The sequence below is a fragment of the Pelecanus crispus genome, chromosome 5 (assembly GCF_030463565.1).
Source record: "Pelecanus crispus isolate bPelCri1 chromosome 5, bPelCri1.pri, whole genome shotgun sequence".
NCBI classification, from domain to species: domain Eukaryota; kingdom Metazoa; phylum Chordata; class Aves; order Pelecaniformes; family Pelecanidae; genus Pelecanus; species Pelecanus crispus.
In genome coordinates this window covers 38,300,382-38,317,218 of record NC_134647.1, presented here as the reverse complement: position 1 = coordinate 38,317,218, position 16,837 = coordinate 38,300,382, and the positions used below count along the sequence as shown (strand labels likewise).

Here is a 16,837-nt window from a genome sequence, read left to right as displayed (position 1 = left end):
GTACCTTATGCTTTGTGTGGTAGTATAGGATACAGATGGATATCAGTAAATGATGCATATTGCTTATTTTATTTTAGATTTTAAATGTATTATTTAAAAAGCTTAAGAGAATACATGGCTACTGAATAGAAGATTGATTTTTCAATGATAGGATTTGAAAATGGATTTAAAATCCACAACAAAAGTAAACATATATGCTCTATATACTTTGTTTTCTACATTGGTTGTGAGGATGTGTTCCTGCAAAGTTGTGTAAGGACGTTACTATATATGTTAGGGATTAAATAACTTCTTATAATTTTTAATTTAGCTTCCATTTGAACTTAAGCACTTTCACCTACCCACTCCTAGGGGAAATGAAATATATTTACCATAATTCAACTGTAGCTTAAATTCCTTAGGTACACCGTAAGCCAATGATCTCTGGAGAATGTGCTTCTGTTCTAAGAGGATTACAAACAGAGGAAAACATTAAATAATTACACAACTTCCAAATATGTATGACTGCAGTGAGATCACCTGACATTTGGGACTTTTCTTTTAATCTGAAATTGAATTAATTCAGGGTCTTTGGTGTTTCTTAATGTTTAAAGTATTCTATGCTTTTTAAAAATCTGTTATCTCTTCTCACCTTGTAGCAAAACCATATTTGGTAGGGCTCTACCAAATAAAAGCTATTAGTAAAGTACCCTGAATGACATTGACCATGCAATGATTATGTTTTTAGAAATATGTAAATTGAGGTATGAATTTGCTTTCTGTTAGTGTTTGTACTAACTTACAGCTAGACTGAACAACTGTTCTCTGAGGGACTCCTTTCAAGGTATGAGGTTCAGTGTTGTAAAATTAACATAATATCATAGAAATTTAAAGGCAGGGAAACTAAAAGTGTGCTGCTGGTCGAAAGCCTGTGCTAGAACTGATTGGAATTCAGATGCATTTTTGATTATTAAAATGGCCCCTCACTCTCATCTTTTTTTAGCTGGCGGGGCTCTTATGTATCATTTGATCTGAGTTTCTGGGGGCTTAGGCCAAACTGCATTTCCTGGTTGTATCTGTGTTTGGTCCCCGTAGCATGTATTGATTGGAGCTGCAAGCTGGACCCAGTGTCGTTACTGATCTGCTGTATGCATGCACCACTACCCATTCCTGTATCTTCTCCATATGGAGCCCCAAATACTACAGCTCTTTGTCCTGCACTGACTGTGCTTGCAGTTGCTACAGACAGCAGTTACATAGCTCCCTTCATCAGCAGAATGGCTTCAGTACATCCATACCCTGTGGAGAGAGGATAAATCAGCAAAAATAATCAAAGAGGAGAGAGGAAGGGGATAACAAATGCTTCTTTGAATCCCTGCCCCATTTTCCACGGCAGCAGAAAGCAGAATTTTGCTTTGTGTCTTTCCACCCTAATTATGGATCATGGCTGCAGCTTCACCTTGTGAAGCACCACATCTGAGCGATGGACCCTCTGTTGACACCATGTATGTGCTTTTCTAGACCTGACGGGATTTTGGCTAGTAAAGGATTTTACATAAGACATACCAGAATGGTTTTTATTGTACCCACATCAGCATAAATTACTCTCCTCTACATATAAATCGACAGCTGCATCTCCCTGATGTTGTCACCGGTGTTCCTGACGTTCACTGTTTTTAACATGTTTATGTATAAGAATGCAGCTGAAGAGCTTTGGTGGGTTGGACATCGTGTGCCTGCTGTCAGGTTATACGTGTCAGCCAGCCCAGGACCTGAGGGCAGCCCAGACATCTGTGCAGTTGTTTTTCAGCTGGACCTTGGGGAGCAGGACAGACTGCCTTGGTTGCATGATGGAGATGCTTGCGCTGCTTCGGGCAGTGCTGCTCGCTGGCTGGAGCCCGCTACACTGTCCCAGCACCACTCCTTCCAGGCACATCGCTTCTCCCACCATCCAGCATGGTCTGGAAACACAAACACCTCCTGCAGCCTTCCTAGTTTATTTGACAGACCTCAGGCAACTCTTCATCTGTGAAAGGGGGGAAAAGGGGTCATATATATTCTGCATATCTAATAATCTGCCTTATGACATCATGCCCATGACATTGCACCTTGGTGTGATGCCACAGAGTGCCTAGATACATGCCTCGTCAGAGCATCTTTATGAGCTTGCGGTCTGGCAGAGGCTTTACCAGTGCGTTGCAGATGAGCAAGCAGACAGACAGGTGTTGAGGACAGGAGCTGGAATACCTGGAGCAGAGGGGTTTCGAGCTCAGCCGGATGTATTTGTGAAGCAGAATTTTTCAGCCTTGCGCTTTGTGACATGAAGGTGATGGGAGTCACATCGTCCTATTGAAGGTCTGTGCAGAACACATTCGCTCTGAATACTGCTGGAGGGACTGTGAAAAACACAGTTGCCACCTTGTATGTAACAACACATCCTGTGGAGACATGCAGGGTCAAGACAGCGCCGTCCTATTCAACAACCCAGAATTTCCCCTGCTGCGTAGGTCTGTGCTCCAGGGACCTCTTCTCGATGCATCAGATGCACGGTCATGTCATGTAAACAGGACCCAGACAGCAAAAACCGAGCTTGCTGCTAATTAAGCATCTTCATTATCGCATGTCTGAATAGCAATAAAATCCAAATGCTGTATATAGGACTATGTGTCAAAATAAGGACTATATGAATAAAGAAAACATACAGGATCTGTTTTAATTCCCGTCATCTTAAAAGCCCAATAATTAAGGTGATGAAGAAGGTTGCTTTTACCATCCTCAGAAGAGGAAACATAACATGGATAATGTATCAAAAAGAAAGGAAAACTAGATATAAGGTTGTTTAGGAATAACTTTCACAAAACCTTTCCTGTCATCTTACAGTCTTTCTTGTTATCCATCAGGAAAAAACAAATCACAGTTATTTACATAGCCTGGATTTTATTTAGTTCCAGCATGACTATAGTTCTGGCTGCTCTTAGGAAAGTTAGGAAATGAGTTAGCTTCAATATTAATGTAGTGAGTTACATTTGCAAAGGCAATCAAGAGCTTTACACGGTGTTCTGAAATACCGGAATTCAATTCATAAGCTTTGCCAAAGCTCTATTTTTATTTTGTCTTCATCTGATGTTATCAAGGTTGTTCATGTTCCAAAAATGGATGAGTTTTAGCAGTAGTTAGCAGTTGGTAATAGGAGTCAAGAAGACCGAGGCTTTTAACACATTCAGAATGTTTAATTTCCCCTCCATCTGATGATAATAATTTAACATGTTAAAAAAAAAATAACACAAAATTATGTGGATTTAAAAAAGCCTCCCACGCACCTTATGGAATTAAAATACTGTGTGGGCCTGGAACCACGAGTATGTTCACTAAGTATGATCCCCAGAAGCATGTTAAATTGGAGAAAAAAATTAAATGAAAAATTAATTGTTGCTGTTTTAGCCAAACACTCTGCTTTCCTAATATTTTGCTTATGTCCATTAGGTAATCATGCCATTTATGTTTAACTAAAAATTTTCCTTAGGGTGATATCTGTAAAATTTAAATATTTGCTCATTCATTTTGGGGAGTTTCTATTATTGGAACATAATGTATGTTATGGTAAGTCTTGAAGTATGTCCAAGGAAAGGTCAGGCTTTGCTGAAACTTTCTTAGCTGAAGCTTTTTTCACGCCAAAATGTATTTAACAGTATAGTCTGCTGTGTATTTTCTTAAGGTTGGATGGTTTTGGTTGTGGCATGAAGAGCTGGTTGAAAGTCTGGCTTCCCAAGCAGACTTGGCACACAACCAAGATATATACTATGCTTTGCAGAGTCATTTAACAGGCTGACACAGAAGCCATACTGGGGATAAATGTGGGAAATCCTATCTGTTTCATCATCCAATAGATGGGGAGAGGGGAAAAAAAAAAACCAACAACCAACCCTTCTCTGAGACAGTTTTAGGAAGCGATCTGATGAATATATACTACAAATGCTTTTTGTGAATTTTTTTTTGGAAGTATGGCAGGTGGGACTCGGAAATTGTTAAAATACAACAGGATAGACACAGGCTTAGTGTGTTCAGGAATAAATATATTACTGCATTTTATTAATAATTAGCCTTTTTTAACTTACCTAACAAAAATATAAGATAACCATAGAAAACTATTCCTTTTTATGGTACTAGTAGTGCTGTAAAATGAGAACAGCATTGGTTACAGTATAGTACAGTAGTAAATCATCCCATTTTGACTGTTTTAACAATTATTTTAGATTTTAATCTCAGAATTAGATTAGAAACACTAGGAAGCGAAACTGCAAAATCTGCAGAACAGAAAAAATGATGAAGCTGAGGGAGGGAGCCCTCATTTCCTACAGCCACTCATCTTATAATGCTGCCCGCTACACAGCGGAGGAAGTACTCGCAAATTCAGAGCGCTGCTTGTCTCCACTCTTCCCAGAGGCCATACACAGATGCTGAACATGCCTGCATCGCTTGTAAATGCTTTTTATATTGCCCCTGCAGTAAATATGTTGCAATATGAAAAGCATGAAATCTGTAGTAAAATTTGCTATTTTTCTTGATCAAAAGGACAACATTGCTCACAGTGAACCCTTTTGAAACCTGAGTTTATCTGGAAATAACCTTGTAGTTGGTAGAGCTTAGAAATGTAATAAAACGGGGGGGAATATTAAAATATAATTTAGGATACAAGAGTCAGCAATGAGATGCAGAACGGCATGGAAAAGATACATATACAAAATACAAATACATACAGAACAGAGATATTTCGTATAGTGGTGGTGGCTTGTAGTATAGACCCTTTATGATACAGTTAGACTGCAGTTAAGAATTCAATTACAAAGAAATTTATCAATGATGTTTTTGTACTACGTATGCTTTGACAGGTTTCATTCATAAATCTTGTATACTAAAAGCGTTTTACAAGATATCATTATAGAAACACTAAAAAGATACAGTAACTGTGAGCAGATTTTGCCAAAAAACATTTCCTGAAGAAGACAGTCATGCACAGCAAACCAGAAATACGCTATTTTTAAATGGATTTGTATATAGAAAGCATCATCAGGAAGAAGAGATGGAATTTTATCTTCCTTAGGTATACGCCCGTTGTTAAGCTATTTTTATCGGGTACTGCAATCTAATGTTAGATCACACAAGAGGCGGTTTGCACATTCCTTTCTCATTTCTGTTAGGAAATTAAATCCTGATAAGGTTCTATATGATGTCTCTTATCACTCTGTAGAGTAGCAACTGAAAGACCAGAAACACATATGGTTTTTTCATCATTATGATCCAACTTTGACCATTGGAGTTGGTTTCCTGCTGCTGTTTTCATGAGGTCAGAAAATGCTTTGTCCAAAATCCACTTACTTTGCTGCTAGCCTTCAGTTCAAGGAATGTTCTGTTAAATCCAAAATACGCGGTTGCAATATTGAGCAAAAATTGGCTTCCTGCTAATAAATTAATACAAATAGTACTTGGTTTTCTCTCAGCTTTTTCATTAGTTCCTCATACGAAGGGTGAGTAAACTGCAGATGAGAAATTATAAGAAAACATATTTTGTAAAATGAAGCATCAGTTACAGTCAAAGAATTGACTGTACTGAAAATTAAGCAATGAGGAAAACAAATTGTGGATGTGAGGAGTCTGCAATGCCGATATGAAAGATAGTACGGGCTTGCTAGCCCCGAAGGGAGAGCGCAAGGGCAGGCTGGAGTATCAGTGTCAGTGCTTACCTTGAGAACCTCGACAAGTATAAAGCAAGGAAGATGAAGGAGACTATCACAGAGCAGTGATGTAGAGGTAAACGTGTGCCCTGCACGTTTATATTCAATCTCATTTTGCAGTGGCATTCCCTGAACGTTATTTTTATTCTTGAAGTCTCTCAGTGAGACAATTTTGTTACAGGTCCTGCTTTTCAACCTTTGTGGTGTTATTACAAACCTAATCCATGTTTCGCTTTCTGAAAATAATGTGGAGGACATAATGGAGATGAATATCCAGCCAAGGAACTTAAATTGCTGTCTTTAAGAGATGATCTTTAAATATAATCTGCCTGCAAGTAGATTACACTCTTGGTCATTCGGATATAAATATACTTTTAAAAGAGAATCTTCTGCTCTGGAAAGTGAGTGGAGGGAGTTTAGGGAAGATGTACAAAAATGACTAAGAAGCTCAAGGCAACAATTTATGTTCAAGAATTAAAGTCATGACAATAGAGCTTTACCAGCAGAAGCTACAGGGACACAGGGACTTCAGTGTCTTGCAGTAATGCATGAATATTTGTAAAGAGGAAGAGAAAAGCTTGAAGATTATTTGATTTCGGTGTTAGGTCATGTAATTGATGGGGATTTCAAACTGACAAAAGTGTAGCAGTGAAGACATTTAAAAGCGGCAAGTTTAGACAACATAAGGAGGTGAGGGACCATCCTGGCAGTGGCTGAGTCTACCAGACTCAGTCTTGATAAAGACAAGGTATACACCTCAAGATCTGCTTCAAAAGAAGAAGGGTTGGGGTTTCTTTGTTGGGTTTTTTCCTTGCTTTCAAACTAACTCCAGGTCAGCAGGTTTAAACATATCTTATTTCTTTTAGAGTTGTGAGAATTTGAGTGCAGATGTTTATTTTTTTTTTTCTGCATGTTCTGGTTTGTTTTAATGTATTTGTTTTCCAGTAAATGCATTTTCCTGTAAAAAGTATACAGCATACTGGTTCCAAGGGAATAGTTGAGATTTGGTTTTGGTTTGACTTCTAAAACATTTTATACTCTCTTTTGCTCTTGGTTCTTGCATTTCAAATGCACTAGGGTCATTGGTTCTAATGGGAATGCCAATGTTAAGGTTAGTTGAAGGGCAATTTAATATGTTTAGGAGGTGTCAGTGTTGAAATTCTGTAACACCAAATATGCAGTATTTTGAGTGTTTGTAGATATAGATACCCTGTGTTAAAGTCAGGTTTGTGTGGAGAAAGTGTAATATACTGTTATGGAAGTATGTCAAGTGACATTGGAGTGTACATAACAATAATGAAAGCGAAAAATTAAGCTCCTAACTCTCTCTCTCTATATGTATATATATGCACATATACTGTGTCATGATTATGCAAAGAAGGAAGTGGAAGATGGTCTTTTAAAACTGGAGAAGGTCTATTTTTGGTGGCCCTATCCATGTATTTATCATCAGGAACTGTTGCTGTAAAGGGCCATGAGAACATAGCTGTAGAGCAGAAAAATCTTGAAACTACTTAAACCTTTTTCCACTCAAATAATAAATAAATGAGGTCAGAATGCTTATTATTTTAATTAAATTAATGTGTAGTCATTAAAAGTAACAATACTTCATCCTCCCATCTTGGAGACAAGAAGGACTGTTAATTCAGGGTTCAGCAGTGTAAGAGCAATATAACTCCAAGGCAGCTCAAAAATTGGATGAAAAAATAACTGCTCGTGTTGCTGCTCGGGCACAGATTTTCAGCTTACCCATGGCAGTTGTCTTGATATTGCTATTAATAGTATTCTTAATACTTGTCTAGTCTTGTCTTCTGATTACAGAGGTTTTACAGATACCCAAGAAAATGTATGTTTAGATAAATCTTAGCATGATTTATAAGGCTTGACCTGATGAGTAAGTTTTTACTTAATTAAATGAATTATGTAGACTTTTTTTAATTGTCAAAATGCCAAAACCAATATGCTGGGCTTTGGAAATCCTCTCTACTTTTAGAACAATGCCGACTTTGTTTCTTATAATGACATTTTTTCAGACTAGTAATCTATAATATGCTCAAGGCTATTTTGATATGGCTATCTTTAATTAAGCACATAAGTTATTAATAGTTTGACAGTTGGATTAAATTCTTTTGATAGTATTTTTAACATGCCTATTTGTAATTATATTCTTTCATTACAGCAGACAGATTGGCAAGTCATTAGTTATTAAGGAAAAAAAATATAATTGTTCTAATGAGTAAACAGGGCCTTTCACACATTAAGTTGATAGTGTTAAGCACCACTCAGGAGGACCATAACAAGTACTTCAAGACTATTACCGTACTGCATGTATCTACCTGTATTTAAATCATAAGTCATAAAAATTGTAGGGTTTTAAAATTATTATTATGATGTATCATGCAGCACATACATATTCCTGTGAGGAGTTCTACAGCCATTTTAAGCTGCACAGTAAAGAAGGTAAATTAACCATAGAAGTCTATTTAGATAATATCAGGAGATGAAACTTTGGTGCAGAACAGCAAACCAATGTAGACATAAGGCTCTGACAGCTTCTGGATCTTCCTTTGTTTTCTCCTAAGCAAGCCTTGTGGTGCTATTGACAACGCGTGTCGTGTGTTCTAATGCCCAGGATCCATGGGGTAAAGCTAGGACGGCCTTACTTATCACCACCAACCTCACCGGTCCTGAAGGTTTAAAACAAACTCTTTGATTATATACGTATATAACTATTATCTGCTCCTTATATAAGCTGTGGTGTAAAGGGGTGCGATCTAAATTGTACATGGCAATGTGTCATATTATACAATATTAGAAATATCTTTCCCCAGCATGTACTTAATATTCTGCCGTATTCTGGTATTGTTAGAACAAGCGCCCTGTGAAAGTGAACCAATTAATGCCTGATGTGATTTATGGTGTCTTAAACTGGGAGGTTGTAACCATAAATATTGCAAAGGGGTTTGATTTTTCAGATGATGCCAGACATTCCCATTCTAAAAATTGGATCTCACTGAAATGTGTAATAATAGGGAAGTAAACACATAATTTTTAATTTAATTTCCATTCTTTTCTGTGACTATTACAGATCACGTGAAAAAGGAAGCCGTAATAGCGTGTCATATATTGAACTCAATGAAATATATTAAAATATTAATAACTGGAGTTTTTTTTCCTCAGTGGGTCTCTAAGTCATATTGGCTCAGTCAGGAATAATATAGTGCTACTTTCTGACCTGTCATCAGTGTCACCCCAACTCTCTTCAGCTTTTACATTGAGAAAATTACGTTGTTGAACTGAATGCTCAAGAAGCAAACGGTGTTTAAGATTAATTTTAGAGTTAGTACACTAGCCCTTCCCAAAATTTTAAAATTTTTCTTTCATCCTTTGAAAGATTTCAGGAACTATTTTCTTCATCCTTTCATTACTGTGGCATAAAGACTAATGACTATATACATTTCCAGTGTTGCGTATGTACACATAGATAGGTATACATGTTCACACACACAAAAATATGTATGTATATAGAGAGACAGAATGAATGAATACGTGACTGAATGAATACTGGTTGTGTTCTGAGTTGTTCTATTATCAGTTCTCCTGAACTTCTTGATCTCATTACCACCACCCAGTGGAAGAGCTTGGAGCTAATGCAAAGTCCTGCGGTGAACTTCAGGACTTCTTCCTATGGAAATACCTACTACTTCAGTAAATGAGCCCACGCTCACTGTAGGTGAAGTTTCCTATTGACTGTGGAAGACTTTTGATCAGTTCTTTAGACTCCAGATCTTTTAACTCTGGAAAAAGTTCTGTGGACATTGGCAAGGAAAATAATCTGCTTCTGGTAAATGGCCACAACCCATCTGCTACCCTAGATCTCAAATGTACCATTTTCCTACTTATTCACTAATTTTCTTTTGTTTACCAGCTTTTCTCTTGATGCCTCGTTTATTTTTGTTAAAAGCCTTTCATTTCTTAAGTAGCTTTGAAGTGTTGTATTCTTTAAAAAGCAAGTTTTAATGGGTTAAAATTAAGTGAAAATTTTTAATTGGTAAAAATGAAAACTTGGTGCTCATTATGTAGTCAACTCCCTTTCCAGAAAAGTACAAGACCCTGAAGGGCTGCTTGAAACCTCTTTGGATATTGCTTATGGAGTTAACGTCTCCTTTAATATTGTGCTAGCCGTGTAACCTGCCTGATGGATTTTGGGGAATTTTGGCTGGTGACTCTGTGGAAGTGCACCCATTCTGTGGTCTTATTGCTTTTTTTTTTCTTTTGGATGTACAGAGGGGTATATTTTTTTACTGAGTTTTTCCATGCTGTCCCTGAAAGATTGTTCCTTGCACTGGCGTGCTAAATTGTTACAGAGGTGAAGCTGAAGAGGATTTTATATAGCAGTCAGTTGTGGCAAAGAAAGATATTGCCATTGGTGAGGTCATACAAGTCAAGTTTTGTCACATGATTTTTCATAATTTGATTTCATTTGTTCTGTTGTGTTTTGACTTGGATGTTTGGGTTGAGTGGATGTTGGGAAACTCTTAATTCCATCACAGATTGTTCTCGGGGTTCATCTACCAGTCACCGGCTCCATTTGCTTTTCACGTAGAGCCACTCTTCAAGTGTGCGTGATGGAGGTTTTTCTTGTAAGACGGTGTTTAACATAGCAGAGTGAATTGCATTTTCAGTGTCTGAAACAGGCAGCAGTTGCTTTTGCAGAGGGTTCTTTTACCTTGGTTGGACCATTAGGTGTTTTCTGGCCCTTGTAAAAGTCTGCTGCTATTTAACGCTTCTGTAGTACATCAGTTGTTGATGTCGCCTCATACTCATGGTGTCGTTTGCAATTGGTTTTTCTTTTTCTTTTTTTTTTTTTTTTTTTTGTTGTTAGGAGGGATTAAGGAAGAAACAAAGAAGGAGCATGCATGAGCTGTTGGGGAAATTCTGTAGCACAAACTTTAAGATGGGAAGATACAGAGAACAGCGTATTTGATTCAATAACAACAGAAAGGTTTTTCCCAATAGTATTCTAAAGCAGACAGTGGTAGTATTGGTAATTTGGAAGAGAAAGGGCAGAAAAGCATTTGCATCTCTTATCCACATGAATTTGTTCAGGGCTAGATATAGATATTATGGATATGTGAAAATAGGGGGTAATTCTCGCCAGACTGCTGCTTCCTGGAGCTGTTCTGCAAGAGCTGTGGTATAAAATTATGTGCTTTGGAGGGCTGAAGGAGCAAAGAAAAAAAAAAAAAACCAAAAAACCAAGCCAGCATGTTTTAATAAATCTTTGTTGCTACTTTTAGGGTCAAACCGAGATATTAGTTTAAGCCTTCGTGGTCCTCTCCCTGTGACTTTTGAGGGCCGCAGGGTACAGCCTGTGATTTGACTGCATGCCTCAGGGCTTTCAGTCACTATTGCCTTTCCTTAGGTTTTGTGATGCCAGTGCTCCACTTAGCTCATGCATTGAAATAGGGAACCCACTCCAATACTCTTCACATACAGTGAAGGCTACCAAAGTGTCTCAGTTTCCTTTTTTCTAGCTTCACCACCCCCATAGCTGATGAATGAATGCATTTCTAATACAGAGTATAACGTGTCTTACAACATAATGGTCTTTAAAAGGTACACAGGATACTCCTGTTTTTCCTTCCGTTTAATGCAAGGATGGCAGACATCTGAAATGGGGAAACACATCCAAGGCTAAGTGAAAGGAAAAAAAAAAAAGGCAATAAAAAAGGAGAGTGAAAGGGCAGGAGACAGTAAAAAGGGTAAAAAGGCGTGTCTCAGACAGCAGATTACTTACAAGGAGATATTCTTAGGATAAACTGAATTTTATTGAATTCAGTAAGAATTGCTGTGGGAGCTGAATTGAGTTTCTTGTGACTTAACAGCACGGATATTTCTATCCTTGATGGATATGTTTCAGCAGCGAGTGAATGATTTCTCAAGATATATTCACTTGGTAACACATACTCTGTGCCACGCTTTAAAGACTGTTAAACAAAAGGGGATTGTTTATACAGTTGAATATTTCTTCTGGATTATGCCAGGACTATTTCTTGAATGATTAATATGATTAAATATTAAAACGCAGAATACCGAGTATTGTCACAGGCAGAAAACCAGTACAATGTACGTGAATTAGTGTAATTTGCTCACTGGCTTCTAGTTCACAGTTTCTAGTTTTCCAGAAAGTCTCTCAAATACATAGCCTGTTTCCTGAGCTGATATTTGAAGTTTTATACAGGAACAACTCCTTGAAGATTTTTCCAAATAGGAAGTATCAGGGAGAGTAAGAGAATGAGCAAATCAGCAGCACTAATTATTATTATATGGCAGAGAGTTGAATAAATAGCAGTATACACAGCTCAAAACCCAGATACTTATCCAGGGGCATAAGACAGAGATGGAAATAGGTAAGACTGATGGTATGTAAAAGCCATGGGATTAGGGACTGATGAAATTAGCAATGTATTAAGATTTAAAAAAAAAGATTTGGGAAGGAAGTATCTTGAGCCTGTATGATCACAGTAAAGAAACAGAATGAGGCAGGAAAAGTACAGTGAAGGATTAAAGGAAGACACACACAGAAAACTGGGGACAGCAAAGCATCTGAGAAGCAGCCAAAAAAAAAAAAAAAAAGAGGCCAATCAGAATAAGTAGGAGTAGAAAATGTACGTTTTGCTTATTAGGTGCTATTTAGTACAACTTGTAATTTTTTTTATAGAGTGCCTAGGAGGAATCAAGTGGTCTTTAGTTGTGGGTTTTTTTTTTCTTCTTTAATAGAGGAGGACAACAATCTTCACTAGGAGTAGCTATAGCATCTTTTAAAGTTGTTTAAGATACTCTCATTTGTTACAAAGCATGTTGATCCTTTCAAACTTGAGCTATGGGAGTAGATTATTTCTCCGTTATGTTTCCCATGTCCTAGTACACTAACAAGAGCGTGCACGGAGCGCCTGCATGCCTCTGAAAGGCCAGAGTGCAGCCGTACAACCCTGAAAGTGCCTGTGTGTGATTGTAGTAGGCGTAACTAAATGGGTCAGCAACGTGCAATGAAATGGTCAGTGCAAATATTTAAAAGAAAAATGTTCTCATTCTTTGAAGTGGTGGATGCGTGGAGTAGACTGCCTGCAAGGAGCTGCACTCCCAGGCAGATTGGTCCAGACATTTAGAAGGTAGAAAAAGTTGTTGTTCTAGCCCATGTCAGGGAATATATTTATTCCCAGAAAGGAATTGCATAATTTTCTTTTTTTTCCATATTTTTGTTATTCTTTCTCTGTCTTTTCATGACTCTATCCTGCCTAAACTTAGGACATTTGTGAAAGAGAATTGCACCTGTGGTCGTGTCTGAAACTGGAACCGGGCCTTCAATGTGCTGTGTTGTTAACATCTATCAAATATTTATGATATGGACTTCATTTTTACGCTGAATAAATGTGCTGGTTATTTCTGGATGTACATGTACATACTCATAAGCAGAAAAACAGTGGTGTTACGTGCATGTGCATTCTCACCCTTTTTTTTGGCTGCAACAAGAAGCAGCAAATTCTGATCTCTCACCTGTGTCTCAGCCGTCAAGACTTTTCACTTTTGCCATTTCCATGATTCCCTCCTAAGTACTGAAAATGCTGAAGGATGAGTGACAACTGTCAAAATTTACTGTTCACTGTGTACGAAGGGAAGTAAGGATAGAAAATGCTTATCAGAGGAAGGCACCTCTCATCATTGGGGCTCCCTTCATCAGGGATACAAACCGCAAAGACAGGAATTTCTGCCAGGAGAGTGTTTACCACCCACCCCCCACCCCCCAAATTTCCTGGAAGCTGTTCCTTCATTTTGGAGGACAAGATGATAGGATGGTGGTATTATGTTGCCAGCAGTAAATGCTGACTAAGAGACATTTTCAGATGTTATGGCACGGTTCTGGGCTTATTTTCTAAGGTGTTCCCTCTTTTGGCACTGGAATTTCAGCCCATAAATCTTGATTTTTGCAATCTAGAATAAAGGTCAATTTTTGCAATCTAGAATAAAGGTCAAGCAGGCTGGAAGATGCGCTAGCTAAGCGCGTTTCAAGTCTTACGTGACAACGCTGCAAATCACAGATCTCTTCGGGGGGGGGGGGGAAGGACTTGAGCATCTTTATTAAACACGTCTTAAACTGTGACAAATTCTGGTTCTGGCAGCAAGTTCCGATTTGTGTGCTACAAAAAGAAACACGGCGGTGGAAGGAGTATGGTGTCTATTATAGCTACCTCATGCTGATGTACCTAATGGTTTTTAATCCATAGTTTGCTAGGGGCTTTGTAACACGAGTGAGTACCTTATGCGTACCTTAAGGCTGAGGGTGAGGATCGCTGAGGCAGCGCCAGCGCCTGCAACAAACCATGGTTCTTCTCGTTCCCCCTGCAGCCGCCGAAGCCCTGCGAGGCGGGGCGGGCAGAGCCGCCTCCGCAGGCTCCCCCGGGCCGTGCCGTGCCGTGCCGTGCCGGGCAGCAGCCGCCGCGCCGGGAGAGCCGTGAGTACCCGCGGGAGGGTGGGTAAGCGGCGGCGGGCACCCCGGGAGGGATGCAGCCGCAGCGTTTCCCCGCCGCTCCTCCCATCCTCCCCAAAACCACGCCGTGACCCAGAAGTTTTGCCAGCACGCTCCTGATTTCCCCCCCACCACCACCACCCACCTTCCCCAAGATTGCCGGCCAGCCCCGGGCGGGGTGAAAGGCGTGATGGATCCTGCCCGAAGCGGGGATACGAGAAACGACCGATTTCACCCCATCGCGCCGTCACGGGCCAGAAGAGCCGAAAGCGGCGGGCGGGGACGGCTCCCCGGGCGTGCCGGCTGTCCGTCCCGCTAAGTGCCTGCCAACCGGCCCCGGGAGCGGGGGCTGCTCCGCCCTGGAAAGGTCACTGAGTTAGGCTTCAAAAAAAAAAAAAAAAAAAAAGGGTGCGGTGGCAGGGCGCGGAGGCTGCTCGGAGGAGGGGCAGGAGCTGCGGGCTGGGGGCGGCGCGCTCCCGGGCATCTCTCCCTGCCCCCCTCCCCGAAACCGGGGAATTGAGGTTACCACGGCCGCCCGCGGTACTGCCCCCCCACCCCCCAAATAGCAAAGGGGAGCCTCTCCGGGGGGCAGTACCCCACCTGCGGGGCTCCGGCGCTCGCTGCGGCTGGGGTGACGGGTCTGCCCGCCGTCCTCCCCCCCCCCCGCCCCTCGCTGCCCCCTTTATCTACCGCCGCCCCGCCCGTCCCGGCGCCGCCCCGGCGGGGGGTGGCGGCCCGTCCGCGGCGGGGGCAGCGGGGCGTGGGGGCTGTGGGTGGCGGTGAAGGCGGCGTGTGACAGATGTCCTCCTCTGACAGCTCTCGGTATCAGCCCAGTGGCTCCCTGCCATTGGCTCAGTGCAGCCGACCGGCAAGGCTGCTCGCTATAATAACACTATGCCTGCCAGAGGCGGCAGCTCAGACGGCTCCGCCGCGGCCGTGCCGCCGCTCCTCCCCCGGCAGCCAGCGCCGCGCCGAGCCTGAGGGGCTGCCCGCCGCCCCCCCGCCCCTCCGCCGGCGCCGCACATGCCACGGGGCCCCGCCGGCCCGGCCCGGCCCTGCCCTGCCCGCCGAGCCCAGGCCGGCCTGAGCGCCCTGCGGGCGGCGGGGAGGCGGCCCCGGCCCCGGCCCCGGCCCCATGGAGTGCTACTACATTGTCATCAGCTCCGCGCACCTCAGCAACGGGCACTTTCGCAACATCAAGGGAGTTTTCCGAGGCCCCCTCAGCAAGAACGGGAACAAAACTCTGGTAATGGCTTCTTTCTCTTGCCTCCCCCCCACCCCATCCCTTCCCTCCTCTTCGCAGCAGCGTCTCCGGCGAACTGCAAAGGCTGCGTGAGCACGGCCGGCGATGCCGGCAGCCGGCGTGCTGGCCGGTTTTTTTTGCGCGGTCGGTGGTGCCTTTACCGCCGCGGGGATGCGGTGCCCGCAGCTCCCGCCTGCCGGGCTCCCCTCCTTGCCGGCGGGCTGCGCCTGCCCGCCCGGTATTCCCTGGGGCAGCCTGCGCGGCGGCAGGGTGGGTGCTTTTGCGTGTCCCTTCTGAGCTGCCCGGGCCGGGGCCGGTTGCGGAGAGGCCGGGGATGGAGAGCCCGGAGCCCCTTCTCGGCGGGGAGCTGCAGGGCTGGGGCTCCGCCGCCCTCAGCCCGGGCTGAGGTCTGCGAGAGGCGGCACCCGCTCCGCGGGGGCGGCTGCTGGGCACCCCCCGGCCGGGAGGGCCCCCTCTGGGTCAGGAGGTGCCCCCCGCCCCCCCCGGTGCCAGGGGCAGCTGGAGGTCCTGCTTCATGAAGTGAAGAAAGGAGCAGAAACTTGGTTGCTCGAGGTCTGAGCTCTTTGGGTAGAGAGGTTCATTTGTTCGAGGAATAGCTTCAGGAACGAGACAAATTTTTTCTTGTCAGCCACCAAGTTTATTTTTAAAAACAAAACTCTGGCTTTGAAAGGAATTGGTGGGTTTAGGCAATTTGGCCAGATACTCTGAAAGTCTCTATAAGCTATTAGAACTGTTTCTATATACGTGTGCCATACTTTGATACCTTTACATTTACTGGGTTTCCTATGTTTTTTGCTGACTTGTTTGGACTTGCTTCGCTACTATTACTGAACTTTAATGGAAGAGTTATGATGCGATGGTATTGGCAATACATGCGCTGTCCTGCCTGTTCAGATAAAAGGGATGTAGGATAACAGCAGGCTGGGTGAGCTGCATCACGTAGCATCTCAATCACGGCACAACAAAGTGCGGACAGATGCCTGGAGAGTAGGATGGAGCTGAAAGAGGGGCTTAGCCGCGTTGTTCATCGCTCTCTCCCATCACCGCCTTATTCCGAAATCCCCTTTGGAGGAGACGGAGCAGAACTTGCTCACCACGTTCTTGTTCCCTCGAATGCACGACCTATATTGATGGGGAATTTACTAAAGTACTTAACATTTGCTAGAGTTGGCAAGCTTGCAATTTCTTCCTAAATAAAGAGATTAAAGCAAGTCTGAGCCAAGTCATAAAAATAGTAACTACTACGAGGGAATCTGAGGCAGATTTTTGGACTGTTTCAAATGTACAGTTCCTGCTTTTGGGTTGTAAATCTCACCACAATTTTATTTGCTG

General features: G+C 42.3%; 1 protein-coding gene across 1 annotated transcript in view; it reads left to right on the top strand.

Moving 5' to 3' along the window:
- The first annotated feature begins 15,367 nt into the window (after window positions 1-15,367).
- ZNF804A (zinc finger protein 804A) overlaps window positions 15,368-16,837 on the top strand; it is a 159,430-nt gene continuing 157,960 nt past the window's right edge. Inside the window, exon 1 of the mRNA XM_075711564.1 lies at window positions 15,368-15,487. Within this exon, the coding sequence (XP_075567679.1) occupies window positions 15,377-15,487 (111 nt within the window). The 5' untranslated portion in view covers window positions 15,368-15,376. The remainder of the gene's footprint in view (window positions 15,488-16,837) is intronic.